The sequence below is a fragment of the Camelus ferus genome, chromosome X (genome assembly GCF_009834535.1).
Source record: "Camelus ferus isolate YT-003-E chromosome X, BCGSAC_Cfer_1.0, whole genome shotgun sequence".
NCBI lineage: Eukaryota > Metazoa > Chordata > Mammalia > Artiodactyla > Camelidae > Camelus > Camelus ferus.
Window position 1 is genome coordinate 92,233,912 of NC_045732.1, and position 27,566 is coordinate 92,261,477.

The window sequence follows — 27,566 nt, forward strand, 5'->3', positions numbered from 1 at the left end:
GCAATGATGACTAATTATATTATTAGTGGCTGTCTTTATGGGGTGAGCTTGTGAGGGAGCAAATGACTCAGCAAAGGGAGGCCCACTGTTGGGGTGCTACAGGCTCTCATCATGGCTCAGAACTGGGGCCTTTGGGTGCAAGCATCAGCAGTGATAACTGTCACAGGTCACCCTCACCTGTCACCGCCTAGGGGACTCCTCTGCCTGATGTCTTTGCCCAGTACTCTGCCCCAGAGACTTGGTTCTCTCCTGCCCCGACTGTGCTCCTCTGGTGCTTTCTGGGACCACCTTTGACAAGCCCCCAGCAAGGGGCTCCCTTCTGTACCGTCCACAAGGCTACACGACCTTTAGCACAGGAGGTGGTTAGCTGGGCGTGGCATGCACACGAATACACGTACACGCACGCATGCTCACATGCACATTCTCAAGCACGTGTGCTCCCCAACTGAGCTTCTGGGAGCCTCACATCCCCACCCCCACCTCACCCCTCCCCTTTCTCCCCCACCACAAAAGCCACAGGTAACAGCAGTCCCCGGCAGCACAGCAGACGATGCAAAACCCAGAGGAAGGCTTTGTTGCCAGGCTTTGTTGCCAGGCTGTTTCAAGCATTTAGCAGGATGTGAGCCCAGGTGGCTAACCGCTGGGCTAGCCAGAGAAAACTCTACCCCACCCTCCCCCTGCCCCCGGCAGCTGGCTCAGTGAACTTGGAAGGGGCTGAGAGGTAGGCTAAGGGATTCTGCATGGTGCCAAAGGTAAAAGAGCTGGACTGCTGACCCATTCTGGCCCTACCATGTCCTAACCAAACAGTGTGTCCTTGGACAGGTTCCACTCCTTCTGGAGTTCAGTTCTTCTATCTGTAAAATGGGGAAACCAGATTCTGCCCACACAGGTTAAAGGTCATCCAAGGATGCTGGAGGAGTCAACAGCATTGTCACTGTGGCTCACTGTGGAAAGTTCAAAGGTACCCACGTGCCAGGAAGTCTGGGATAGTGATTGGACACAGCTATCAGTCTGTTCCCAATTTTGGTTAGGGCCATATTCCAGAGTGGTTCCCTATCCCGTGGCCAAATTCCTATGGCTTAGCTCCCTGTGCTGTCAATTGGCATGGAGCCCCCCAAGGTTTAGGAGCGATGGGCTCACATGTGGATGTCCCTGGGGCTGGTGTACATGCCCCTTCCCTGGCTGATCTCCCTGACCCTGGGGTGGCGGTAACACAGCCAGAGGACTCAGCCACCCGCCCTTCCTCTCCCTCTATAGGCACAGCAGGGAGCCTGGAGGCAGCCCTTGTTCCTTCAGCCTGTGGGCTGCAGCCCAGAGGCCACTGTAGGGCCAAGGACAAGTGGGGGTGGCCAGAGGCGGCCTCCAGGGTGCAGGAAGACCAGTAAGTCAGGAGCCGGCGTGGGTCTGGCTATATCCAGCAGGTGGTGGTAGCTTGGGGCTCTCTCAGGGCATGGAGCCCCTGGCGGGGAGGGCACTGCCCTGCATTGGTCTTTTTTTAGGTGAGGGGAGCAACATGCTCTGCCAGCTCATAGGTTCGATCTACTGGGCTCACAGGAGGAAAGGGACTAGCTGGCTCTCCTGTCCCGGGGCTGGGAGTTGGGAGCTGAGGGTGAAATGTCTAAGCCCAGAGCAGGGTCCTGCCTGGGACCAAGAAGCCCCACACCCCAGGGGCTTGGTCCTGGAGGAGGAGGCTGAGGGCAGTGGTTTCCAGGCAATGGATCAGCAGGGGCTCTTGAGGCGGGGGTGGTATGGGGTGAGGGGAGCTGCGCCAGAGGGTCAGGAGGGTAGTCTCGAGGCGCTAGACACTCCAGCCAAGGATGGCGAGAGTGGAGACTGTCATCAGAGGGGCCCAGGAGGCGGCGGGTGCAGCCCTGGCGGACAGGGGCTCTGTGTGTCGCTGCAGCCAGGAGAGTTCCTCTGACAGCTGGCGCCGCTGCAGCTCTGGGCCCACCTTCTCGCGGATGGTCTGGTAGTAGCGGTTCAGGTACTGGAGCTGCAAAGGGTGGGAGAGGTGAGGGCCTCCCCAGGCCGAGCTGCCAAGAGGTGAGGACCTGGTGCCAACCAGTGCCCCCAGGCCCCAGGTCCCCACTGGTCCCCATAGGTCCCCAGCTGTCATCAGGCCACAGGCATTCTCTGGGGTCTTCAGAGGCACTTCTCCACGGTGGCCGTTTAACGTCGCAGTGATGTGCATGGGGTGGGTGGGGCGTGGGAGTGGATTTCAGGCCCAGGAATGAGAGTGAGTAGGGCAGGCATTATTATCCCCATTTCACAGAAGAATGGACTGAGGCCCAGAGAGAGGAAGGGACTGCTTTTAGTTTCAGGACATGAGGTGACAGTCCAGAGGCCAAGTCTCAGATGCCCCAGGAGTTCACTACCTGGGGTTCGACAGGCTGGTCTGACCGGAGAGTTCTAGAAGCTCTGGGGTCAGGTGAGGAGGGGAGGGACGCCCCAGTGTGTGCCTATAGGTGTCACTGGTGTGGACCCTTCCGAGGGAGGGGAAGGGTCAAGGCCTTGGGGTAGGGGGAGAAGAGGCGAGAGAGGCCCTGGGCCAGGGAGAAGGCACTCAGTGGCTCACCTGCTCGGGGGACAGCAGGCTGACATCGATGAGGTTCCGGTCATAGGGCACCAAGGACACCACTTCAAAGGTCAGGTAGGTCCCTGGGTACTGGGGGGCCACAGGTAAGGCAGGAAAGCAGGGAGTGAGCAAGGGGGAGGAGCTAGGCTGAAGAGAGGGAGGGAACCCTCCACCCAGAAGCCCTGGGCACAGGGAACTGGCCTTTGTCAAGCCTGAGCCCCACGCACTGCCCTCAGCCACCCCCCATCCCCAGTCTACCATTTAGCCACCCGCCTTTGGTGCTTCCCTCTTGATTTCTGAAGTTTAAGGCTTGCATTTCTCAAAGTGTGTGCATCCACATCACCTAGGAAGCTTGTTAAATGTGTAGATTCCGGGGTCTGTCCCCCAGGCCACTGGAGTGAGACTCTTTAGAGCAGGACTGGGAACTTACATTTAATTAATTTTAAGGTATTAGGTTTTTATATCTTTCTATCTAATTTCCATCTCTATCTACCTATCTCTATCTCTGTCTATCTATCCACATCTCTAGCTGTGTATCTATCCGTTGATGTATCTATGGAGCTGAGTATAAAGAAGGAAAAAATAGCCCCCAATTCCCATCTCCCAGAGAGCTCTTGCAAGTTTGTGCTTAGAAAGTCTGAACTACAAAAAGATACCCAACAGAAATGGAAAGTCTCCTCCCTGCCTGCTTTCCTTCCTGAAAACATATTTGGCATATACAGTATATATGTATATATTTTAAAAATTCATGCAAAATGGATCCTCCTGTACACTTTACTGCACCTTCTCCCCCGCCACCCCCCCCACCATAGTAAACCTAGGAGAGTGCTCTATATTAGCACAGAGAGGTACACCTCATTCTTTTTAAGGGTCCATAGTATGCAGATGATTATTTAAACAATGATGGATAGTTAGGCTGTTTCCGCTTTTTAAATTGTTACCATGATGCTACAATCAACATCATCATATAAACATCTTTAGATGAGGTGACCTTTGGGGACTATATCCAGAAGTTATATATCTGGCAGTGGGAATGCTGAGACAAAAGGTACAGGCATTTTTAATATGTATTTTGATAGATATTATCACACTGCCCTCCCGAAAGGTTATACCAATTTGTACTTCCCCCAGCAATGTGTGAGAGTGTCCGTTTCCCCACAAGCTCACCGACACTGAGTATCATCAAAATATCACCAGCACTGGGTATCACTGAGCATCTTTTCACATTTATGGACCATTGGTGTTGATCTCAGTGAATTGCCTCTTTATGTCTTGCCCATTTCAAAAATTTTCCCTTCTTTTGCCTTATTGATTTTTAAAAACTTATGAGAAAAGATGGAAATTCACCCCTTCTCTGACATACGTGCTCTACTTGCCATACATTTTTTTACTTTGTTTATGGTATTGTTTCCGTATAGATTTTTTTTTAGTTATTGAGTCAGTTATCAATCTTTCTCCTCATGACTTCTGGGTCTTACATAGAAAGACCCTTTTCCACCTTGGGATTATAAACGAAGTCATATAGGTTTTCTTCTAGCTCTTTCGTGGTTTCACCTTTAAACCTCAATCCATTTGGAATTTTAGTGACAGTGAGGTTCTTAAGTTTAATTCCCCCCATCCAAATAATTAGCCATTTGTCCCTCTGCCCATTTATTAAACAATCTCTCTCTTCTTTACTGATCTAAAGCACCAGCTTTATAGTAAACTAAATTCCCATCTTGTTTATGGAAATCAGAGAGTCTATTTCTGGACTATTCTGTTCCACTGTTCCATCTGTCTCTCCCATCTCTGGTGTCTTACTGTCTTAGTGATGGCAGCTTCGTAGTGTGTGCTAATATGTGAAAGGGCTAGTTTCCTTTATTGCTCTTCTTTTTTAGAATTATCCTAGCTACCTAGCTATCTTTGCATGTTTATTTTGACAAATAAACTTTACTATCATCTTGTGAAGTTACAAAAGCATCCAGTTAGCGTTGAGACTGAGGTTGTCTCAAATTTATAGATTAATTTAGGGAGAAATGACATCTTCATAATATCAAGGCTTATTTCCAGAGAACACCATTTACTTAAATCTTCTTTATGTTCCCTCAGTAGAGATTTTATCCATGTAAGTCATTTTAAGTTTGTATCTAGATATTTTATCTTGTTGGTTGCTGTTATATAGAATCTTTATACTTAACAAGCTCCCCTGGTGATTATTATGTGCATTGAGAACCAGTGATTTAGGGCAGGGGTACTGATTCATTTGGTCTGGAGTGGGACCTGGGCATTGGCATTTTTAAAAAAAGCTCTCCAGATGATTCTAATATTCTAATGTGCAAAAAGTTTTAAGAAATTGGTTTATGGAATTTTTCTGGAGCTAAGGAAGACCCCAAATAAATTCATGCCCACACATTACATTCCCCCTTTGATCTTCCTTGTCCCCAGCAGCCCAAAGTCAGTGCCACACTGCCCACACTTCCAGCCCATCTCAGTGGCACTTTACCTTGGTCTGTGCTTCTACCACGAGTACCACATCTTCAATACGGATCCCAAATTCTCCATCCTGATAGTAACCAGGTTCTGGGAGACCCAAGAGATGCTGGTGACATTAAGCAGGGGGAGGTCCCAAGCCCAGGTTTCCTGTACCAACTGAGGAGTGACTGGAGGGCCCGGCTGCCCCCCTGCTGTTGGCTTGGGCAGACCCCTGCCCCAATTGTCAGATGCTCAATAGCTATGCAGAGTCAACCTGCCAGGCCTCAGATCCTCCAGCCTCCTTTGTAATCCAGCGGGGAACACTCAAGCTCCCACTTGGCTCCTGGAGGCACTTCCATATCCCTGTGTGCCACTGTCCTGTTCAGCACTTGACTGGAGACTCTGGAGTTTGGATGTACAGTTAAGAACCGAATCCCACAGGCAAAGTGAGGGTATGGGATGAAGGGGCTTGGGATTGGGGAGGTGAGGGAGTGCAGTGGTGGAGCCGGGGTGGGCCTCTGCAGGGTTGTGCTCCCTGAAGGCTGGCGTCCCCTAGACCGCAGTCCTGGAGGAGCCCGAGAACCTTACCGATGGAAGTGAACATGCCCTTGGCCATGGCAATGTTGTTGGACTGGAATCCCACTGGCCCTGGAAAGGGAGATGCAGGCATGGTGTCAGCTCTCCTGCGCTCAGCAGCTTGGAAACTAGCCAGCTCCGGGGAAGAACAGGTAACTGGGGATCTTTAGCAGCGTTTGTCCCCCACACTATTGTCTACCTGGGGCTGGGACAAACCAGGTTGGCTCTGGCTTTTATTTCTCTGGAATCTACCGGTCAGCCACTGGGCCTTGACCTGCCACTCCTGTCTCTGGGGCCCTCCTGAATGCCAGTATTTCTCACTTACCCTGTGGAGCACCAGTGCCCCACCAGCTGGTTAACCTTGTGTGGGTCTCCGCACCTCTGTGGGTCTCGGTCGTTTTCATACCTGTGAAACGCTCCACCTCTTTCATAAGAGGGGGAACTCAGGGGAGTGCTGAGGAGATACCTACACTCGTGCACGCACAGGAAGTTGCCAATGCCGTGGCCTGTCCCGTGACCATAATTGAGCCCAACATCCCACAAGGCTCTACGGGCAAAGGCCTCCACCATTCGCCCTGGAACAAAGATGGCTTCTGGTCAGTTGGCTGGACCCTAGACTGTTGGCTTTGCCCCTTCCTGCTCTCTTTTTTTAGACTAGCCACTAGGATGGTGCTTGAGGAAAGGGGCCCCTGAGAGGCAGGTAACCATGCCCTATCTCCAGTCTGTTCTACATTGTACCCATTACCTAGATTGAGGATTCTACTCCAATTTCTCCCCATCTGTCAAGACACCTGCCTCCTCCAGGAATCCTCCCATGATGGCTGCAGCCCACGCTAACCACCCCCACCCTTGAGCTCCGGCTCCAGCTGCTGTGTTAGATTAGGAGACAGGCTTGGGTTCAAGGCCTGGCTCTCCCACTAACCCTCTGTGTGACCTTGGACAAGTCACTTTCTCTGGGCTGGATTTTATCTAGACAATGGATGGGATGATGATATATTCCTTGCCCCACTGGTCTCCCAGGGTCTGGGTGCAGTGACATCAGGGCCTAAGGCTCTGGGCCCAGCCTGGGTTTTGAAACTCACCTGATGTAGCAGCTGGGAAGACAAGTCTAGACAGATCGATATTTCCTATCAACACACGGGTATACACCTCCTGATGGGGAGAGGAGGAAGCCGGGAGTTTCCAGCTGCGCAGCCTGTGTGCACACAGGTGTGTGGGCCCAGGCCTGGGCTGGGGTATGAAGCAGGGGAGGCGCGTACGCGTGTGTGGTCACCCAGGCTCTGGAAGACAGCCGGAGGAGGCTGAGGAGGACCTGCCCGAAGCTGGGGCTTGGTCCACTCAGATCCCTTTGGCTGGTCCACAGGGATGCTTGTAGGTGATGGTGAGTTGAGGCTGTGACAGTAGGGGTTTGGGAGGTAAACTCTCTGGGCTGGAATCCTGACATTGCCACTCACAAACTGAGACCTTGGGCAAGTGACTTGAACCGCTCTGTGCCTCGTGTCCTCGTCTGTAATGGGGCAATCGCAGTACCAGCTCATAAGGTGGTGAGGAGGAGTAGGTAGACTCATGCGTGTAAGATTCTCCCAACAGACTAAATGCTCAAATAGAGCTCAGTGCCCTTTGCTGCCATTATCACCATCTCACATTAGTTCTCTTAAGGTTGGGATGAGGCCTGATTATCTGGCAGGTCAGCCTTGCTCTTTTGGGCCTGTTACCTTGTAGAAAGAGGGAAGAGAGGTGGGCTGACAGTGGCCTCTTCTCCTGGTCACTCGCTGTGGCAATGTGGTGAAACCCCCTTCACCACACACACACACACACACACACACAGAGGCTTGTCATCCTTTGCCCGACAGTCTGGGGCAGTGGACCTACCCGCTGAACTGCAAGCTCCTTAAGTCCTGACCAGCGTTTGTTTTTTCTCTCTCTCTTTCTCTTTCTGGCACAATGTCTGAGCCACGGTCTGCTTGCTGAATGCATGAATGGGTCCCCTGCTCTCCACCTCAGACAGATGCCCCCTAGTGCACACAGACCATGTCCCCGCCTCAGCCCCAAGTGGATCAGCCTTCGCTACTTCCTGAAAACCTTCCACCTCTTCCCTTCCACCTCTGAGACTTGGCTGGTGTCAGTTTTCTCCACCTGGAATGGAATGCCTGTCTTCCACCTTTCTGCAGAGCACAGGGCTAGGCCCACAGACAGCACTAGAGAAATATTTGTTCACTGATCTACTGACATGAGATGATAAGCTTGGGCTGAGGCCCTGTTGGGGGCCTGAAATATCTCTGGGGAGTAATCAGGGACACTAGGTTTTCTGGCACAACCTTGCTGTGTGACCTTGGGCAAACTACTTAACCTCCCCGGGCCTCAGTATCAGCCTCCATACAATCAAATGGCTCTTCGTGGAGTGATTGCTTGGGTGCCCCTTGGGTGAGCGTGGGTAGGGAAATCAGGTCCAATGCTTACCTTTTGGAAAGCAGAGGGGGTGCCCCAGTGGACTGTTCTGGTGATGTCTGTTGTCCCGTCCCTGTGGAGAAGGACAATCAACATGTCCAGCTCTGCTGAGCACCTTGGGGTAAGGATCATGGCCATGTGCTTCCCATGTGCTTTCCACGGGGGTTTGAGGGGCAGGGCTGGGAAGGAGGCGGGGAGGGAGGTGACAGACAGAAACAAGATGGCTGTTGTCATGCAATTCCCATCCTCAGCGTCTAAGCAGGAAGGGGCTCTGCAAAGCTATCACGTTCACATGGTATCACAATACCGTGTTGTCTAATAATTCCGATTCCCCACATACATCCTCCACCCTCACCCCCACCCATTTTGGCTGTTTTGTGAATCTGGGTTTCCTTGGGCCAGCCTGGCTCTAAAAGCAAGGCCTCTTCCAGGCTTCCTGGGAAGCAGGACAGGATTGTCCCATTCTCACAGAAGAGGAAACTGAGATCCAGAGAGATCATAACACTCACACATTCATATACTTATTGACCGTTTGCAGAACACTTTGCAGCTCCTTGGAAAGGGAGGCAGACCTGACTTTATTATCCCCATTTCACAGATGACGCAACTGAAGCCATGAGGCCGTCTCCCTCTCTGAGCCTCAGAGAGGCCAGGGCTGGTGCAAGCACCGAACTCTGCACAGTTCTGTCCACTGTAAACACGGATCTGCCCCAGGGATTTGCTCAGAGTCCCAGTGACCTGAAGCCAGAAGCCAAACAGTCGCCTGCAGCCGTTCCCCTAGGCTGGCCGCTGTGGCCACTCCAGGGGGTGTTATGGGGTAATGGTCCCAGGGCCCTAGGGACTCTTCCTTGGGAGCAGGTCACAGGGCGTGCCGACTTCCTCAGAAGGAGAGAAGAGGAAGTGAGGTGACCATTTCCCCGGCCTCACCCCGCTCGAGCATGCCCCAATCCAGCAACGCCCCACAAATTCACTTCCCCTTTGTGCATCGGCCATCTCAAGCACGCACAGCGCCGCGCTGGAGACTGCAAAGGCTGCTGGGCTGCGCGCCTGCCAGGCTGGCTCCCAGAGCCCAGCAAAGAGCCTTTGTCATTAGCACATTCAGCACAGGATAGAGGATGGGAAACTATTCCTTGTTCTTTCATCAGTTCAGCACATCCCTTCCTTTCCTCCTGTCTAAACTTCCCACACTCCACTTGCTCCCTAGATGAGAGGGGGAAATCTTCCAGCTCATTTCAGATCAGCTCCCGGGTGAATTATTGGTCCTATATTTGAAAGGAATGGGCTTAGCCTAGTCTGCATGGCTGTCATGTCTGAGTGTTCAGGTCATGCACTGTACAAGGGTAACCCATCTAAAGGAATGCCGTTCACTGCATGGGTACGTACTAATTTCAGTGAGCATACACAAATGGATGCACAGATTGTGGAGTCCTGGAGCAGGAGACAGTGTCCTTCTGTATAACCCTATCTGTGGTCATGCATGTGGTCAGAAGAACATACACAGATATCTATGCACAGACCTATCCCCATGCTGATGGGTGTGCCCTGTCCCAATTGTGCTGCAGGCATCCCCTGAGGTTGTGTCTCTCGCCTGCCTACTGCTCTTGGAGGCCTGATCCTGTCCCCAGTCCCCTTGACATGGTCATCTCACCGTGCAGTGGGGGGACAGGGGGCTGAGGAGTGTGCATCGTGCTGGTGGCACGCGGGCCGTGTCCATGGTGTCCATGAGTGGGTGTGAGAATATGGGTGCAGTGTTTGTGCAGCCAGGCAGGGCAGTTGAGCATGGCTGTTTGGACTGTGTAATAATGTGCGGGCTTAAAAAGCATTTTACAAGGAGAGTCTTTTCCTGATTCTCACAGGGTAGCACATGTGGGCAGCGCCACCATGTTGGCCTCTGTCTGTTGCCCACTGTGCAGGGACTCCCACATGTGAAAATGGCAAGGACACTCAGGCACATTCAATCCAAGCCTCTCCTTTCTGAGACGAAGGATCCAAGCCCAGGAAGGGAAAGCTTTGGGGGGGACGCCTGAGCTGAGACAGCCAGGCCAGGGCTGGGCAAGGAGTACATACCAGTATTGCCCCCCAGAATCCAGCAGATACATCTCATCTGAAGATAGCTTGCGGTGCAGCTCCTTGGTTGGGCTGGGAAGGGGAGAGATGGTGATAAAGGAGCCGCCTGACCCTGAGCTGGTTGGGGTGGGGGTCCTGAGCAAAAGCAGAGGAACCCCCTTACCCCTAGGGGCTGACCTTCTAGCTCCTTTGGGGGCATCATTATTTCCCAAAGGGTCCTGGGAGACTATTGAGCTTCTGCTGCTAATGTCCTCAGCACACAGCTGTTCATCCCGCACCTGCCCAGGCAAGGCCCTGGTACCCAGGGAGGGGGGATAGGAAAGAGCACAGAATGTGGGAGAGCCTTAGGCAGCACCCAGCCCAGCCATCTCCTTTCATATCAGGAGAAACAGGCCTGCAGAGAAGGGGCTGAGGGGAGGCCCCGAGGGAAAGGCATGAGGGGGCTGGGCCTGGACCCAGATTCTCAGTCCATTGCTTTATCTAACGACCTGCTGCCTCCAGGAGCAGAGAGCCCCAAGAAGCCAGGGCTCAGGAAGGGAGGGTGGGGCTGAGAGCAGGAGCTGGTAGGGCTGAGGAATTCCTACCATGTCACTCTCTAGTGGGAACAAGGGGCTGGGCCAAGACAGCTGAAGGCTTGGGGATGCCAGGGGAGGGAATTCTGGGATAGGCCAGGCCAGCCCTTGGAGGGCAACTGCCCTCTCCCAGCTCTGCCCTCACCAGGCTGAGGCATCCGGTCAGCTTGACATTCCCCCTCTCCCTCAAATTTCATCAGGCCGGCCTGCAGGTTTCTGTTTTCTATGGAGCCAAACATCTGGCCAGCCTACCTCTTGGGCCCGCCTTGGCTGAGTGAATGGGCCTCTCTCCCCATGTGCTTGTGAGCTTTAAGAATTAGGAAACATAACTTACAGGAAGCCAAGGAAAAAATCCAGCAACAGCTTTGTCTCCCTTCTAGGTCCTTCTGCCCTGAGTGCTCACAAAGTCCCAGCCTCTTGGCTGAGGTTGGGGGAAGTGGGGTAATTACTAGAGTCTTTTAATTCAAAGGATATTCCCCACCTCTGACTGGGTTCCACTCCCCACCCCCATCCCCTACAATGCTGAAGGCCTCAAGGCTTAAATGTGGACTCAGGTACCCCAGAAAGCCCCAGAAAATTATTTCTCCTGAAGTACCTGTAGTGAGCCAAGGCAGCATTCAGGCCACTAGCAGATATGGTTTCGAAACTGGATCCAGAGAAGAACTCTTCTTCTCTGGAAAGTACAAGGCAGGAGTGGTCAATGAATGGGCTCAGGGACTGGGCTGGGCCCCAGGGTTTCTAACAAGGGCAAGTGAGGGTCCTCTACGTCCATTTTACAAGTTGGGAAACCAAGACCTTTGTCCCACAGTGAGGTCTTAGTAAAGCAAGAGGGAAGAAGCCTAGCTCCCTGTATGGGAAAACTGCCCCAGTGCCTCAAACCTACGGTCTGCCTAAGGCCTGGGCCAAGTGGACTCTCAGGGAACCTCCCTCCTCAACCTGATACTCTCAAGTGGTCCAGGGGCCAACCTCGCCTGAGTTAGCCTCTCCCAGGAGACTGGCCCATGCCTGAATCAGACACGAGGGGGCGCTGTTGGGTTGTGGCCCTTCAAGTTGTCCCGCTTGCAGCGAGCTGGTGAACGTCATCCAACACCCCTGCCCAGCTTCCCGACCACCCAAGAACCTATTACTCCTTGTTCCACAGAAGCCCTCAAATACAAAGAAGGTCTTCCCTCCTCCGTAAGTAAGGAGACCAATCCCCCTCCCAGCCCCCACCCCCACCCCCCACCCCCACACTAAGCCCAGCTGAAGAGGATGGCTGTGGTCCTTCACCCTCGGAACTTCTCCAGCTGCTCTGCCCCCGAAAACTCGTCCACGGTGCCTTTGGGCACGTTCTTCTCCAGCCAGACCAAGTAGCGGATCACGGCCACGGCGTCCCGCACCTGGAGCGGGGCAAGCAGAGAAGCCGACTGAGGAGTGGTCTCAGCCAGGGCTCCGGGATGAAGGCAATGGGGTGATTGCTTTGGGAGATGAGATTTAAAAGCGTGAGGGTTTTACTGGCTATTTGATAATATTAAGGGGTTCTTATTAATGTTTATATATATGATCAGAGTGTGGTCATGTTTTGAAAAGGGTTCATCTCTTTAAGAGATACTGAAGTGTCGATAGAAGAAACAATAAAATAGCTGGGACTTGCTTAAAAATCATCCAGCCGCAGGGGGTAGGGGGTAGAGGTAATGAGTGTGGGATTGTAGAGGAAATGAGATTGGCCTCAAGTTGAGTTGATGATTGTTGAAGCTGGGTGATGGAGTTTGGGGATCATTATGCTATTTCCTCTACTTTTGCATATGTTTAAAATTTTCCACAAGAAAAGTTAAAAAAAAAAAAAAAACTAGGCAGCTTATCCTAATTTTAACAGGAATATCCAAAGGGGTGAACCATCCCCTCCACTGGTGAGAAAATTATTACAGATAACACTTATCTAACATTTGGAATGTGCCAGGCAGTGCTCAAAGCAATATATATAAAATATATAATTACATAATTATATTTATACATATATAACTATATACTTATAAATATCATGTATTTCTATAGTTATATATTTATATGTATGTAAATGTATGTATATATACTATGTATAATATATTTATATTAATTGTATGTTAGTTAATATATTTAAACATACATTATTTATTACATATTATTTATATTATATAATACAGCTATATTTCTTTGATCCTCACAACCACCTATGCTGTAGGTTACAGTTATGACCCTCACTTTATAGATGAGGTAATTGAGGCCTAGAGAGGTGAAGTGACTTGTCTAAGGTCCCCCAGCTAGGAGGTGAGTGGAGGAACTGAGATTTGAACTCAGACACCATAGCTGCAGGGTAGGGGCTCTGCATCACAGTACCATGCTGGGAGCAAGGGATGGAGCGTGAGTGCGTACCCAGGAGCTTGGCGACCTCTTCTATGTTTCATTGAGGGCCTTCTTCAGGCTCCTCCAGCAGGATCTCCTTTCTAACCCATCAGACCGGGAGCTCTCCAAAGGCTCGTCTGTCTGCCCCTGGACTTACGTGGCTGGCCCTGAGGAGGGTCTGCTCCTTGCTGTTTTTCACCGCCTTGGTTATCATCACTGGGGAGTAGGCATCTGCTACGAGTTTTTCCTGTTGCAGGCAGAGAGGAAGAGGTCTGGGAGCCCTCTCTAAGGCACGGCCCGGCCGTGTTTGAAAAGGATTGGCAGGAAACTCCAGCTGGGATGAGACTGGCCATTTCCTGGGGTGGCAATGCCCTTCCCTTGCATGCTCTCTCTCTGTGCAGGGATTCCCTAGTCCTCCCTGTCCAGCCTAACCTCCCCTGTCTCCCTCCCTTCCCTCCTCCTCCCTCCCTCCCTTCCTGTTCCCGGCTCCCGCCAGTGCTCAGTGAAGGATCAGAGCCTGGCCCCTGCCCATCCATGGGCTGTTCTGACAGTGTGTTTCCCACACACCGCATAGCATAACGGCTACCATTTATTGGGCGTCTGCCGTGTGTCAGGCACCAGGCTTTCTATGCACTATCTCTTTAATTTTCCTCAGAGCAACCCCTTGGAGGTTGTGACTCTTAGTGCTATCTTACAGGTGAGGAAACAGAGGCCCAGATTGGCTAAGTCCCCTGTCCACGGTCACTGAACAGCCAGTTCTCAGTCTCAGGTTTGGTGACCTCAAAGCCTCTGCTCTACCAGGCTGTGTTCCCCTGGCCTCCTCGACAATCCGAGCTCTCCGTGGACAAACGTCCTGCTTCTTCTTCCGTCTTTTCTCAGAGAGGCCTAAAAGGGGACTCCCTGCACCACTGTTGACTGAGGGGCTGTGGCCACTCTGTCAGGCTGAGACTTAACAGGGCTGTTGGTGGGGGGTGGGGGTAGTGCCTGGCATGAGCCGGGGCCTGGCAGACCCACCTCAGGTATCACTTCATAGAGCCCATATGAGGTGTAGCTGGTGCCAATCCAGATCCTCACGTCTCCGGAGGTGTAGGCCTGCACGCTGTCACGGACTTGGCTGTAATCTTCGAGTTGCACACACATGGAGCCCGTGCAGCCAGAGTTCAGGTACTGCAGGGCCTCAGAGTTAAAGCGACTCTTGTTTGCAAATAACCTGGGTGGAGATGGAAGACCAGGAGGGTCCTGAGAGCCTCTAGGCACAGGGCCAAAGACTAGAGGCCCTTTATTCCCGGAGGTCAGAGGAATCCCGCGCTGGACAGCTAAGCAGACCAGATTTGGAGTACGTGGGACAAGAGATCAAGAGAGTCAGGAAAAGCCGATCAGAGGCTTCCTGGAGGGTCCTGCTGGGGCAGGCACTCCACTCCTGGGAAGGCTGCACATTGGGGCAGTGAGGGGTTGGAGGAAGTCGTGACTGCACGCCAAGGACAAGCCCTACCTGATGGAGGAGTCGGTGAGCAGCGTGTAGGAATAGAAGAAGGGATTATAAGGGATGTCACTGCCGCGAAGGTTGAAGAGCCCTGGGGAAGAGAATTGTTTGCTTTCGCCCCAAAGATCCCCAGCAGCACACCTACATCATCTGCTCCTGAATGTTTCTGTCTTTCAGGGGTCTTTGAAGCACTAGTGAGTCCTAGGGGCCCTTTCTCCCAGGAAAAGGCAGATAGATATGCAGCCAGCAGTCAGCGCACAGTTTCAGTGGGTCCCCGGAATATGTGAAACCCAGAGCTGGAGTCAGCTGAGAAGCCTGGAGCCACGTTAGGACAGAATAGGGCTACACAGGGTGCTAAAGCTGGGAGTGTGAGTGCCCTGGACTCGTGGCCAGGCGGGGCTGGGAGGTGCTTGCTGGGCCTCCTCCCCTTCATGAGACAGGAGCCTTTGCTGCTGCGGTCACCCAGTCTGCTGGTGGCCCGCAGGCTGGCCCCAGATTGCATGCGGACTCCTGGTTTCCTTCTTCAGTGGACATGAGCTCCTGTCCTCACCCTTCTTAATTCCTGCAGGCCATGGCCATGGAGACCTCAGAACTCTTGTGGGAGGAGTCCGGTGCTGCAGGGCCCAGGAGGCTTGGAGGCTGAGGGGAACCCAGGCACCCACCTGCATCCACATATCCATACTCACAGGCTGTCTCATCAAGCGCCGAAAGAAGCACGGCAGTCGGGGCCTCGTGACGTTTCTGCATCTGGCTGCGGATGTCAGATACTTTCTCCTGCCAGGTACTCCCTAGAAACATAAAAGCCCAAAGAGAGCATAGGTGACATCCCTTCTCTTTGTCACTCTGTTCCTGAGAGGTCTTCCTTAGGGCAATAGATTCCCATTCCTTTACAAGCAGTAGAACCCTTTCTTTAACCAAACTCTTACTTGTGTAGTCATTAAGGGCATGAGTTCTGGACCCAGACTGTCTGGGTTCAAATCTTAGCTCTGTTGTTACTTGCTGTATGACCTTGGGAAAATTACTTAACCCCTCTGTGTCTTACTCTGCACATCTGTAAAATATAGATGGATTATAATGATACTGTCTACCTCAATAGAGTTATGAGGTCAAATTAATTAATATTTGTAATGTAGAATGGTGTCTTGGTGTTTAGTAAGTCTGGTATAACTTGCTGATCAATAAATAAGCATGCAGAACAGAGATCAGGAGAGCAGAAGGGCAGAGGGATAGGACTGGGCCATGTATAATCCTCTCCCCTGCAGTAACCCAGTGCTTACTAAAGCCACTTGTGCAGCCACTATGGAAAACAGTATGGAGATTCCTTAAAAAACTAAAAATAGAGTTACCTTATGATCCAGCAATCCCACTCCTGCACATATATCCAGAGAAAACTCTTAATTCGAAAAGATATATGCACTCCAATGTTCATAGCAGCACTATTTACTTATAGCCAAGACATGGAAGCCAGGGAAATATACATAAGATCTTATGGTAGCTCACAGAGAAAAAAATGTGACAATGAATATATATATGTTCATGTATAACTGAAAAATTGTGCTCTACACTGGAATTTGACACAACATTGTAAAATGATTATAAATGAATAAAAAATGTTAAAAAAAAAGAAAAAAAAACTGAAAAAAAAGGACATGGAAGCAACCTAAATGTCCATCGACAGATGACTTGATAAAGAAGCTGTGGTATATATATATATATATATATATATATATATATAATATATATCATATATATGATATATATAATGGAATACTACTCAGCCATAAAAATGAATAAAATAATACCATTTGCAGCAACATGGATGGACCTAGATATTATCATACTAATTGAAGTAAGTCAGATAGAGAAAGACAAGTATCATATGATATCACTTATATGTGGCAGCTAAAAAATGATAAAATGTAGTTATTTACAAAACAGAAACAGACTCATAGTCATAGAAAACAAACTTATGGTTACCAAAGGGGAAAAGGGGGGGGGAGGGATAAATTAGGAGTTTGGGGTTAGCAGATACAAACTACTACATATAAAATAGATAAACAACAAGATCCTACTGTATAGCACAGGGAACTATATTCAATATCTTGCAATAACCTAAAATGAAAAAGAATATTAAAAAGAATATGTATATGTATGACTAAATCACTATACTGTATACCAGGAACTAACACACCTTTGTAAATCAACTATACTTCAATAAAATAAATAGAAAACAAATTTATGGTTACCGGTGGGGGGAAGGGGGTGGGAAGGAATAAATTGGGAGTTCGAGATTTTGCAGGTACTAACTAGTATACATAAAATAGATGAACAACAAGTTTATACTGTATAGCACAGGGAACTATATTCAGTATCTTATAGTAACCTATAATGAAAAATGTGAAAATGAATATATGCATGTATGTGTATGATTGAACTATTATGCTGTTGCACCAGAAATTGACACAACATTGTAAACTGACTATACTTAAAAAAAGAAAGCCACCTGGGTCTGGGCTAAGCACTTTGTGTACATTGTTTTAATCCTTACTTGGCCCATTTTACAGATAAGGAAATTGAGGCCTCAGAGAGGTAAAGTGACTTATCTATGGTTTTCATAGTTGGCAAGGGGTGAGACTTGAATCCAGGTCTGTTTGACTATGTGGTTCAGATCTTAATCAGTATAGACACTGGACTATCTTGCTAACATTGTTAGTCTCCAAACTTGTCCTTAAACTCTGTGTCACAGAGCCGTCCTTTCTGGGATGTTCGTATCCTGGTGCTAGGACTTTGATTTTCATCTTTTTTTCCTGTTCCCGGTGATGCATATAGGGTCTTTCCCTAGGCAGGGCTAGGAATTTGCTGATGGAAGGTCATAAGCATTAAGGGTCCTAGGTGGGCTCAGAGATGAGCATAAATAACTTAATGCCATCAAAAACATCTTTCTGCATACAGGTAAAACTATTCAACAAGAACTAAAGCTTTGGGTACAATACATTTTTTTCAAGGTTTATTTTACTTTATTGTGGGAAAATATACATACCTTAAAATGTATCATTTTCACCATTTTGAAGTGCACAATCCAATGCTTTTCATAACATTCACAAGATTGTGCAACCACCACCACTATCTAATTCCAGAACATTTTCATCATCCTAAAAGGAAACCTTGTAGCCATTAGGCAGTCCCTCCCCATTCCCCTCTCCCCACCCTCAGCCCTTGGAAACCACTAATCTGCTTTCTGTCTCCATGGATTTGCCTACACTGGATGTTCCACTCGAATGGAATCATACAATATGGGGTTTTCGCTGGTTTCTTTTACTTAGAATTATGCTTTCAAGGTTCATGGATGTGATACATCTTTGAGGCAGTAAATAAAAGCCAATTTAAATTGTCTGATACGCACAGGTCTCTTGGACTAACTACTTTTCATGTTCTCCCCTTTGGCCCCTTTAAAACCTGTGAGTGGCTGGAGAGAAAGTGTCTCCTGTCTCAATAAGTTTAGAGACTCTGTTCTTGGGCTTCCTGGCCCAGCTCTGGCTCCAGATGGCTTTTCCTTGAAGGCTAGCAGCCTGCGAGGGTGTGGCTTCCCCCAGCTTGTGGGAAGTGATAAAATCCACGTGACTTCTCTCCCAGTCCCTGGAAGTTTTTCCCCTTTATCCCCTCCTCTTCTTGACATAACTGCACTCTTCTTTATCAGAATGGGATGAGTTCTGTTTAGGATTGAACCGTCTTGGATCGCAAGTTCCTTTAAAAACTGTGTCAAGATGCGGAAAGAATGATTCTGCAAGTTACATCAGAATGAATAAAGAAAATTGGACACAATTTTGACTTGTTTCATCAGAACTGCTATTTTGAAATTTCCCTCCTTTTTGGACTCCTTTCCAAACAAGGAATGTGCGGAGACCTGCATGTGGTAAGCGGCCTCTCAGATTGCCCAATAATCCTAGGAATCCATGGGCTTGTTCAGAATTCCTAGGGAGGTAGGGGGTGGTGGTGGCCAAGGCATTGATTCATAATCAGTATCCTGGTCCTGGTCAGGATTTTAGTTACTACTTATAAGAATCATAGAGCATACTGTTCTTTTATGATGCATTTAGATGGTGTCAGTGGGGTCAAGATTATTGATGTTAGAATTCTGGGGGGTCAGTTAATTTTCCTTTGTGGTTCGACCAAAACTTGAACCCTAATCTGTGCCACAGACTGACCTTGAACTTAGTTTTTGCTTCCTTTTTCCACCCCAGCCCATCTGACCCCAGCCATTTGACATCTAAATTCCTCATCACAGGAGGGCCAGAGGTCAAGGTCTGAATGATTCAGTACAAACCAGTCTTCACTACTACAACTCATGGTTTTTTGTTTTTTTTTTAATCTCTCTCTCTTTGAAGGGGTAAGTTTTTTTTTCCCCATCTTTCTCTGACTCCCTTGTTTCCTCCCTTCCTGTTCCATCTCACGTCCAATCCTGACACTCTTTATTCCAGCAATTTCTAAATATGGTCTAAGGAACTTCTGATTCAAACTCTTTGAGGGGAGGGGGCCTAGAAACCTATATTTTAAACAAGCATCCCAAGCTATTCAGGTGCACGTGAAGTTTTGAGAACCATTGCTTTGGGACCTGTTAGGATGAATTTTTCAACCAGAGGAGCAGCAGCGGGGACCCCGTGTGGCTCCAACTTGGGAAATCACCTGTGAATGCCTCCTGCAGGGCATAAATGGGCTCGCTTGGCACCGCAGGCCTCTCTGACCCCCACACCAGGTCCACAAGGTTGATGGTGATGGACACCAGCTCTCTGTCAGACTCTCGGAGGGCTGCGTCATAACTCTCCCAGGAGTCTGCAGAGACAGGAAGGAATCACTTGTCCCCTGCCTGTTCATACCTCAGAAAAAATTGTGACCAAGGCAAAGTGAGTTCTTGTCCCCTTGGCCTCCCATTCTGCACCTGCAGCCCAGCTGCCAGGGCCAGTCCTAGCAGACTGGCCCTCCTGGGCTATGTCCTCTCACCTTCCTTTTTCAGCTTTCAAAGCCTAACTGCCCTGAGCCCACCCAATGCTGTCCATCACCAGTTGTCTAAGCTCGTCTTTTTAAGTGCCGATGACTGTGGGGCCCTCCTTCTAACACTGTCCATTTAACTGAGCTTCAATGCCACAGCCCAAAGGAATGGGAGACTCAGGCCACTGGAAAGGCTGGCAAAGAAGTCAGTTCTGAAGCGGGAGCCTTTCAGGATCTATTCATGAGCACGTCACCCCTGGGGGCAGGTTGGCCAGCTAACTGGGGCATCAGAGCTCAGGGCACTGTGTTCCTGGAATTGGAGGGGACGGTGCTGCTTTACCCAGAAGCCCTCTTGACTCCTTTGACCCTTCCAAGCTCTTTCCAGAAGATTCTAGTGCCCTAATTGGTAGAATTCCAGAACACAGAGGTTGGCTCTGGGTTTAAGAACATCCTGGCCTACTCGTCTGCTAGGTCTTAATGATTCCCTGAGTCTTCTAGGTTGGGTCTCTGCATTCCTGACTAAAAAAATCTATATTTATTCTTTTAAATATATTTTCAAGATGCAATCCAGGAATACATCCTTGTTGCAAAATATTCTGCAACCACAAGTTCAAATATTCGATCTTCGAGTCACCCTGCTCCTCCGTCTACCAAGGTGTGCTTCTTTACTTCCCGGGGGGCTGAGTCACCCGAGCTGGTGTGGGCAAGCCCAGGGATGAGGGAAGAACATACCGATGGAAAAGAGAAAGGGATCGAAGCCCACATGCCCTCCAACAGGAATCTCAGCGAGGAGCCAGGTGACAATGGGAGTGGTGCCAACTGAGAGAAAGACAGGAAGAGACATTGAGGTCACCTCCAGGGCCAACCCCAGGCCCTCCAGCTGGGCTTCTGTCTGTGACAGTTCTGCTATGTTTGTCCTCCTTGATATCATCCGCAAAGTTTAGGGATGGCTTCAAATTTCCTGAGCTTTCCCCAGGGGCCCAGCACAGCCTTGCAGGTACCCCCTCACCTCTACCTTCCTGAACCCAGTCCAGTTCCAGGGCTTGGGGAACAAATCCAAGCCATCGTTTACCTTCCTTATGGAGCTCCCAATTGCAGTCCATCTGCCGCTCAGCCTGGGTCCAGTAGCGGCTGTCAGTCCAGAGGACTGCTTTTCCCATGGTCACTACCGCAATTCCTGGGGCAGAGCAGAGAAACTTGGAGGGGAGGGGGAAGGTTCCCCCTAAAGGGTGGCTTTATTTAGCGACTGTGTGATGCGGTGCTGGCTCTGAGAATGTCACAAGGGGCCTCTGGAAAGAGTTTCTCTCCTCCGTTGGAAAGGAGTGAGGCAAGAGATGTTAAAGAGAGTGTTGGGGGAAGCTAGTTGGAAGGGTGTCCTGGGTTGGGCATCTCTGCTTTGTGTCGAGGGCCTCTCCTAAGGGTGCATTTAGCAGGACGAGTGGGGTCTGCTTTTGGCAATCCAAAAAAAGCCCATGCTATGTCTAGGTGCTCTCAGGAAAGAAGGTGTGGCAGTCAGTATCAAGACGCAGTGGCTGATGGGGACACTATGCAGAGGGCTTAACTGAGGACAGGCAGGGAAGCCAAACCCAGTGGCTTTAGCAAAGAGAATGGCTTGTGACAGGCAAGCAAGGCAGCCTGAAGCCCAGGGGAGGGATGTTTAAGGATCAGCAAGTGATGCTTAGTTTTCATTCAAGGGGCCAGGATCAGGGTAGGAGGCCCCTTCTGCAACTGGGACCCCATAAAGGACCTCTATGTTTGTGTCTCATTTGGCCATGTGAGGTGATGTTGTCTATAAAAGGACCAGCAAAGCAAAACTTTGTCCCCAAAAGTGCCATTGTGTGAAGGGGATCAGTGGGCTCCTAGTGGCTAGATAGAGAGGTAGTAACTGCCCCAGAAATGGAGCCCAGGCTGGGCCTGGCTGTGCAGAGGCCGAAAGCATGGAAAAGAAGTGCCCCTCATGCAGAAATGTGGCTGGTGGGCTATGAGCCGTGGGCCATGGTGACCCTTTTTGGAGTGGTGGAGGGGAGGCAGATGGAACAGCAGGGGCCTCTGGACACTAGGTCCTGGCTGCTGAGAACTAGCCACACCAGGGCTTCTATGACCACTCTGGGTCTCCCAACAGAAGCATTGGGGGCTGGGTAATGGCTGTCACCTGCAGACCCTGTGAAGCCCGTCATCCACGCACGCCTCTGGTCATATTTGCTGATATACTCGCTCTAGGAAATCAACAACACCATCGTTAGCCTTCTTTATGGAGTTACACCCCTCATGGAAGGCCCCCCAACCATATCCCAGTTCTTTCTGTCTAGTCAGATTCAACCAGTCCTACAAGCCCAAGCACACTGGGCACTTCTTCCAGGAAGCTCCCTGGAACTCTCCCAATTCTCAGGATCCTCCCTTCCTTTGAACAACTGTTTTTCTTGGCGTCTAAACCCCATAGTCCAGCACTGGACTTTTCTGCAAAGAAGTCTTGTCTCCCTGGCCAGGATGCAAATTCTGTGCAGTCTGGGATCATGTCTTTTAATTCCTTTGGGTTCTCCCCTCCAGCTGTCCACCTCCGCCCCCAGTCTAGCACAATATAATGGGTACATCATAAATACCTTCTGCAGAGAGCTCTACACATTATTGTGTTTTGGTTCTCATAATCCTTGAAGATAGATCTCATTATTTGCATTTTGCAGTAGAGGAAACTGAGGCTCAGAGAAGTTCAGGCACTTACCCAAGCTTCTCAGGCCTTTTCAGCAGGTGGGAAAACTAATTCAAGTAATCTGCTTGACATTGAAAATGCCTTCTCTTCCAACTGGGCTGGTATTGTGAAGGTGGGTGGGGTGGAGGTGGAGCTAGGATGGGAAAGGGTGGGATGGGTGGGCAGAGGTGCTGCTTTGGGAAAAGTAGCTCTGGTTCAGACCACCTTCTTTCCTGTCAGCACCCCCTACTCCCAGCCTACACCCCAAACTCATGGAGTCTTGGACTCTGGATAATTTCAGCGCTCCATCCACCAGGTGATGGGAAGGGTTGAGCCAGAAGGAAGCTCAGGGTTCTTCTAATTCAATTCTCAGCCCACATTCCAACCTCCTAGGGCAGGGGTGTCCTAAACATTCATTCTGATCTGCCATCTAGGAATTGATCAAAATCGTTCTGAGGTTGTTTATAGTTTCATTGCCAGAGGTCAAGGAGAGTTGGCCATGTCTGCTCTCCTATGTAAAGGGATACATTCTCTCAGTTGCCCTGAAACACTCATGTCCAAGCTTCCCACTTACTTCCCTTTGCCTGTCAAATCCTTCCTCTGTCTTCCATCTTCTGTCTTAACAGCATCCTGTTTGTGGTCTGTTCTCTTAGGTCAGGTCTGGGTAGCGGGGGGGAGGGCTGGGTGGCGCAGGGAGGAGCTGTCCCTTACCATGTGGGCATCCGTATCAGGGATGATGTATGCAGAGAGATTCTGTGTATGCATCTGCTGGCGCAGGGCTGTGAGCTGTGCTGTGGTATTGACCGCAGTAACTGGAAGGTACTGACAGGTGACAGGAAGACACCAAGACACACACACACACACACACACAGACACACTTTGCTTAGAGAAAATGATACCGGGGCCCCCAGCCTCCAGAGGAGCCACCAGCCTCTCCTTAGGCAGGGGTTGGGGGTGGGTAGGCTGGATCAGCCCGGAGAGGGATGGGGCAGCAGCTGATGTCATGGGTTAGTCTAGATTAAGGTGTCTGGGCTGAGTGGAGATGGAGGTGTTTAAGAGCTTGGAGAGGGACTTTTTGCGACAGTAATGGGACCTGAGACTGAGTCTGAGTCTGGAGTCAGAGGTGGGCGAGAACTGCAGGGTCTGAGCCCTGGTGCTGGGCCAGGCCAAGGGATGGGCCTTCTTTGGATACCTTGAGGTAGAGTTGCCAATTTAGCAACTCAAAATACAGGGTGCCCAGCCAGTCACATCGGAATTTCAGGTAAACAATGAATAATGTTTTAGTGTAAGTATGTCCCATGCACTACTTGGGTCATACTTATACTAAAACTATCCATTCTCTGAAATTTAGATGTAACTGGGCGCCCTGTATTTCATCTGGCAGCCCTACCTTGCGGATTTGTTTCAAGTTTCCACTCATTGGTCCCAAGTGGCCGAGAAGAGTGAATGAGTACCCCCAGCAATTTGGGACATTGTCCAGAAAGATCCTCTCTAAGCCAGACATTTTGTTAAAGATGATTTTATCTTAAAAAGCATGGAGTTTTTGTTTTGTTCTGCCTTCTACTCAATGATAGATCCAGGTTAGTTTTCATAGAAAAGTCAGGTGCTTTGCCCACCTACCTGCCTTCCCCAGTGGTCTCATAAAGTTGACAAAACAGGTAGGTGTATCCCATTTGTCCTGAGACTTTACTGACCTGCTGGCAGGCCCCCGAGCTCCCACCTTCTGGCCTGCTCTGGCCCAGGGAAGCTCTTCTGCACTCTAAGCTGGTTGTGGAAAGAATCACTCTGGTCTCCAGCTAGGGAGCCGGCGACCTTCCCGTTTCGATATGCCAGGTCTTCTCCCAATCTTCACATGCCAGGCCTCCCTCTCTTGACCTTCCGCTGGCTCTTCTAGCCCTCTGTCTTCCACCCTCTTCCCTTCAGTGCCTCCCTCTTCCCTGTTCCTCTAGAATTTTTGTTTGCTTTCCTTCCATCCTCCTCCTGGTCTCTGCCCAGCTTCAGCTAAAGGCCAGCGAGGGGCCTCCTGCCTCCAGGCCAGTTGCCCAGGCCCAGGCCGGGGAGGGGGGTGTTGGGGGGTTAGGGGGGTGATAACCTGCCGTGGGAATGGGTGGGAGGGAGGGATGGGGGCGGATGTCCGACACCTGAGAATGTGCTGCCCGCCCTGAGGGAGGTTAATCAGAAACAGTGGCCCCAGAGTCCGGAAATCAGGAGAAAGGCTGGTAGAGGCAGAGGTTAGCAGTCGAGTGCATGGGTGATGGAGAGGAAGGTGGGAGCAATGGGGTGGGGATGGGGGTGGGGCTGGGCGGGGCGGAGGCAGGGCCTCACCGGAGGGCTGATTGAACAGTTTCTCACATCCTCTCTCTGGTCCAGTGGCTTTGGGTGGCCCCAGGCACAAGCTAGAAACCAGAGAAAAACCCAGGGTCACTTAAAGACCAAATAGCTCCTAGAGAGCAGGGAGACGTGTCCCCAGCCGCCCCGCAGGGCCTCCATCCTTTGAAGCACGAGATGCTGTCCAACTCTACTTGAGGATAAAAATAATCACATTTCATAGAAAATCAGGCTGAATTGGATGGCACCCTGGGTCACAATCAAAGAAACCTGTTTCATCGACAAGTGATTGCCACTTTTGGATGGGTTTTAGTGTTCATTAAATCAATTTTTTCCTTCTAATCTAATTGGGTCTTTTCAGGGTCTACCAAACTGGAAAAGTTGTGTGTAAATTAAATTTTTGTAATCAGATTTTCTCTTAAATGCTCTAGAGGATCTCGTTAAATAATCACCCCACCTTTGTTTTACCCTTCTATAAATCTAATTAAGTATATATTGGGTTTACTTAAATTCAAGGCCCACTTGTACCATTTCTTACAGTCCCAATCTCTGCCTAAGACAGGCAATCCCAGGCTGACATCGTCCCCTGGTGGGGAAAGGTGGGTTAGCATTTAAAGAGCTCCTACTATGTGCCAGACTCTGAACTCAGGGACTGAGCTATAGTGTCTCATTTGACACCTGCAACAACCTGGTGAGGTGGGTATTATTGTCTACTTTCTATAGAGGAGGAAGCCGAGGCCCAGCTACGTTTGGTAACTCACCAAGTTTTGCCACAGTGAGTCCATGTTAGAGCAGGGATTCGCCCCTGAGTCATCTGAGTACAAAAAAGCCAATCTTGGGAGAGTGGTGCCACAGCAGGGACAGAATGTGTAGAGACTTTCCAACTAGGGCTCTGCCTCAAATTTGGTGTGTCCCAAAGAGAATCACCCAATATTCGTCAAGCAAACATTTCTTAGGTACTGCTGAGTGTCAGCTCTGGGCTAAGTCCTGTAGGCTCTGGGCCTTCACACCCTGGAAGTCCAATGGTCTCTGACAGGCCTTCGCTCCGGCCCCCCACATTCTAGTGGGGCTCTCCCCAGAGGGTAATGGAGGTCAGAGTTTGCCGAGACACTATACTTTTAATTTCTGAGTGAATCTAGCTACAGATGGAAGGAACACAGCTGGGTTCTAACACCATGAATACCCTACCTGTCTGTCTCAGTCTCATCAACTCTAGGGGGAGATGACACTCACTCTACTGACTCAAGAAAATGAACACTCATTTCTATAGGAGTGGATCTCTGGCAAAATTGTGGCACTAAGACACCAACATAAGGAAGATGCAGCCAACCCATGTCTCTCTGGACACTCCAACTGCTAATTCTCTGAGGCCAGGGCTGTGGCTCCCAAAGGTGGGAGTCGAACCACTCTGTGGTCCCTGGCACAGGGCTTGGCACTGGGGAGGCGCTCAGCAACTGGGTACTGAATGAATGAGTGGGGCCCTGCCGCCCCAGAGCAAAAGGAAGGGAGGCCTCCCTAAGGCCAGATTGGAGTGGGCATGGAGGATGCTGAGCTGGACACTTAGCTGTGATCAAAGAGGACAAACAGGACATCATAGGGGTGATAAGGACCAAACTTTAGTTAGTCGCCCCCAAGCCCTCTCCTTGACTAGGCCTTGACTTCCATGTCCATCCTGTCCTTGCTGGGCCTGCATTGCCCAGTCTTAGCAGGAATCCTGCTAAGTCAGTTTAGAGAGAATTCTCCACCCTTAGTATCTCATAAACCTTGTTATCTGATCAAATTCCTCATCTCCCATCCTTGATATCTGATCACCCTAGCTTGCCTTCAGCAAGAACCCCCCTTCCCTTGATGTCTTCTCTTGGTAATTTGCCATCCACCAACCCCCTCCCTCTGCTCATTGACAAGAAGCCTTCAGCCATCTTTGCTGTGTTAGGAGTTGAGCCCGATCTTTCGTCCCTATTGTAGCACCCCTATTGCAATAGTCTTGGATAAAGTCTTCCTTACTCTTTTAACAAGTGGTAGAATCATTTTCTCTTTAACAGGTAGGAATAGAAAGGGACCAAACCATACTTGAGCTGAGCTGGCCCTGGGGCTCCCCTTCCTCAAGACAGGAGGACCAAGAGAAAAAGAGACATCCTGGGCCCAGCCTTCACTCCAACCCGTTCTGAGCCCACAGCGGAGAGGCTGGAGCTGCTCTCCAGCTGGACCTGCCCTCACAGCGTGGGAGAGAGAGAGACGGGGATGCACATACCACAGAGGAGGACAAGCCAGGGGGAGCAGCCCCAGAGAGCCCAGGCCATGGGGTCTTCAGTTGCCGGTGCTGGGTGGATGGAGGGTCAGGGGAGAGTGGGCAGGGCGGTTTCCCTGGCCTCTTCCTCCAGGCCTTTCTGGGTCAGGAGCAGCCAGGGGGTGGGGGCTGGTGGTGGGGAGGAGGCTTCCAGCTGGTGGATAGAGAGTCCTCCTCTGGTCTTTCGTTTCTGAGGGTTCCAGGAGTCAGGCTGGGTGGAGAAAGACTGCCCCAGGCAGCCTCTGCTGGCTCTCAGGCACCCGGAATAGGGTGTGAGCCCGCCCCGGGCAGAGTCCAAAGATCTCCGAGACAGCAGATCAGCAGCTGGTCCCAATCAGCCTGCTTCTCCCAGCCCCCTCGTTAGCAGCCAGCCCCGGCCATTCCCGAATTCTGTCCTCCTCCCTCCACAAGCTGTTTCCCATTAGCTCCCCCACCCAGGGCTCTGGCTCCAGCCCCACTTTTGCTTAGAGATAGATGTTTATCCCTCTTCCCTCTTCAAGCTGGCCTGTCTCAGGAAAAACCAGCGTCCTCTGTCCTCAGTGCCTGTGAAGCCCCACTGCACCCCTCAGGGAAGTTAGTTCCAGCTGGAGAGTGACTTTCTTGAACTGAGCCTGAGTCCCCTTAGGAGAGTCCCCTATGTAAAGCGCCAGCAGCCCCTAGCAGAAAGGAAGCCTGCCCTTCTCCGGGGATGGTGGGGACGGTGATGTTTCATTCCACTGTTCGTGCCATTCACACCTGAAGGAACA

General features: G+C 50.4%; 1 protein-coding gene across 1 annotated transcript; it reads right to left on the reverse strand.

The window, feature by feature from the left end:
* On the reverse strand, positions 1-27,112 carry XPNPEP2 (X-prolyl aminopeptidase 2). Its single transcript, XM_032474519.1, has 21 exons — positions 26,785-27,112; positions 24,531-24,601; positions 22,917-23,027; positions 21,672-21,735; positions 20,592-20,696; positions 20,252-20,338; positions 19,217-19,363; positions 15,220-15,321; positions 14,543-14,624; positions 14,065-14,260; positions 13,208-13,297; positions 11,959-12,068; positions 11,285-11,362; positions 10,118-10,189; positions 8,063-8,123; positions 6,685-6,754; positions 6,073-6,177; positions 5,615-5,674; positions 5,058-5,134; positions 2,576-2,665; positions 1-1,993 (listed from the first exon to the last, which is right to left on the reverse strand). The coding sequence occupies exons 1-21, from the start codon at positions 26,831-26,833 to the stop codon at positions 1,799-1,801; spliced, it is 2,022 nt and encodes a 673-aa protein (XP_032330410.1). The 5' UTR covers positions 26,834-27,112; the 3' UTR covers positions 1-1,798.
* Between the last annotated feature and the right edge of the window lie 454 nt (positions 27,113-27,566).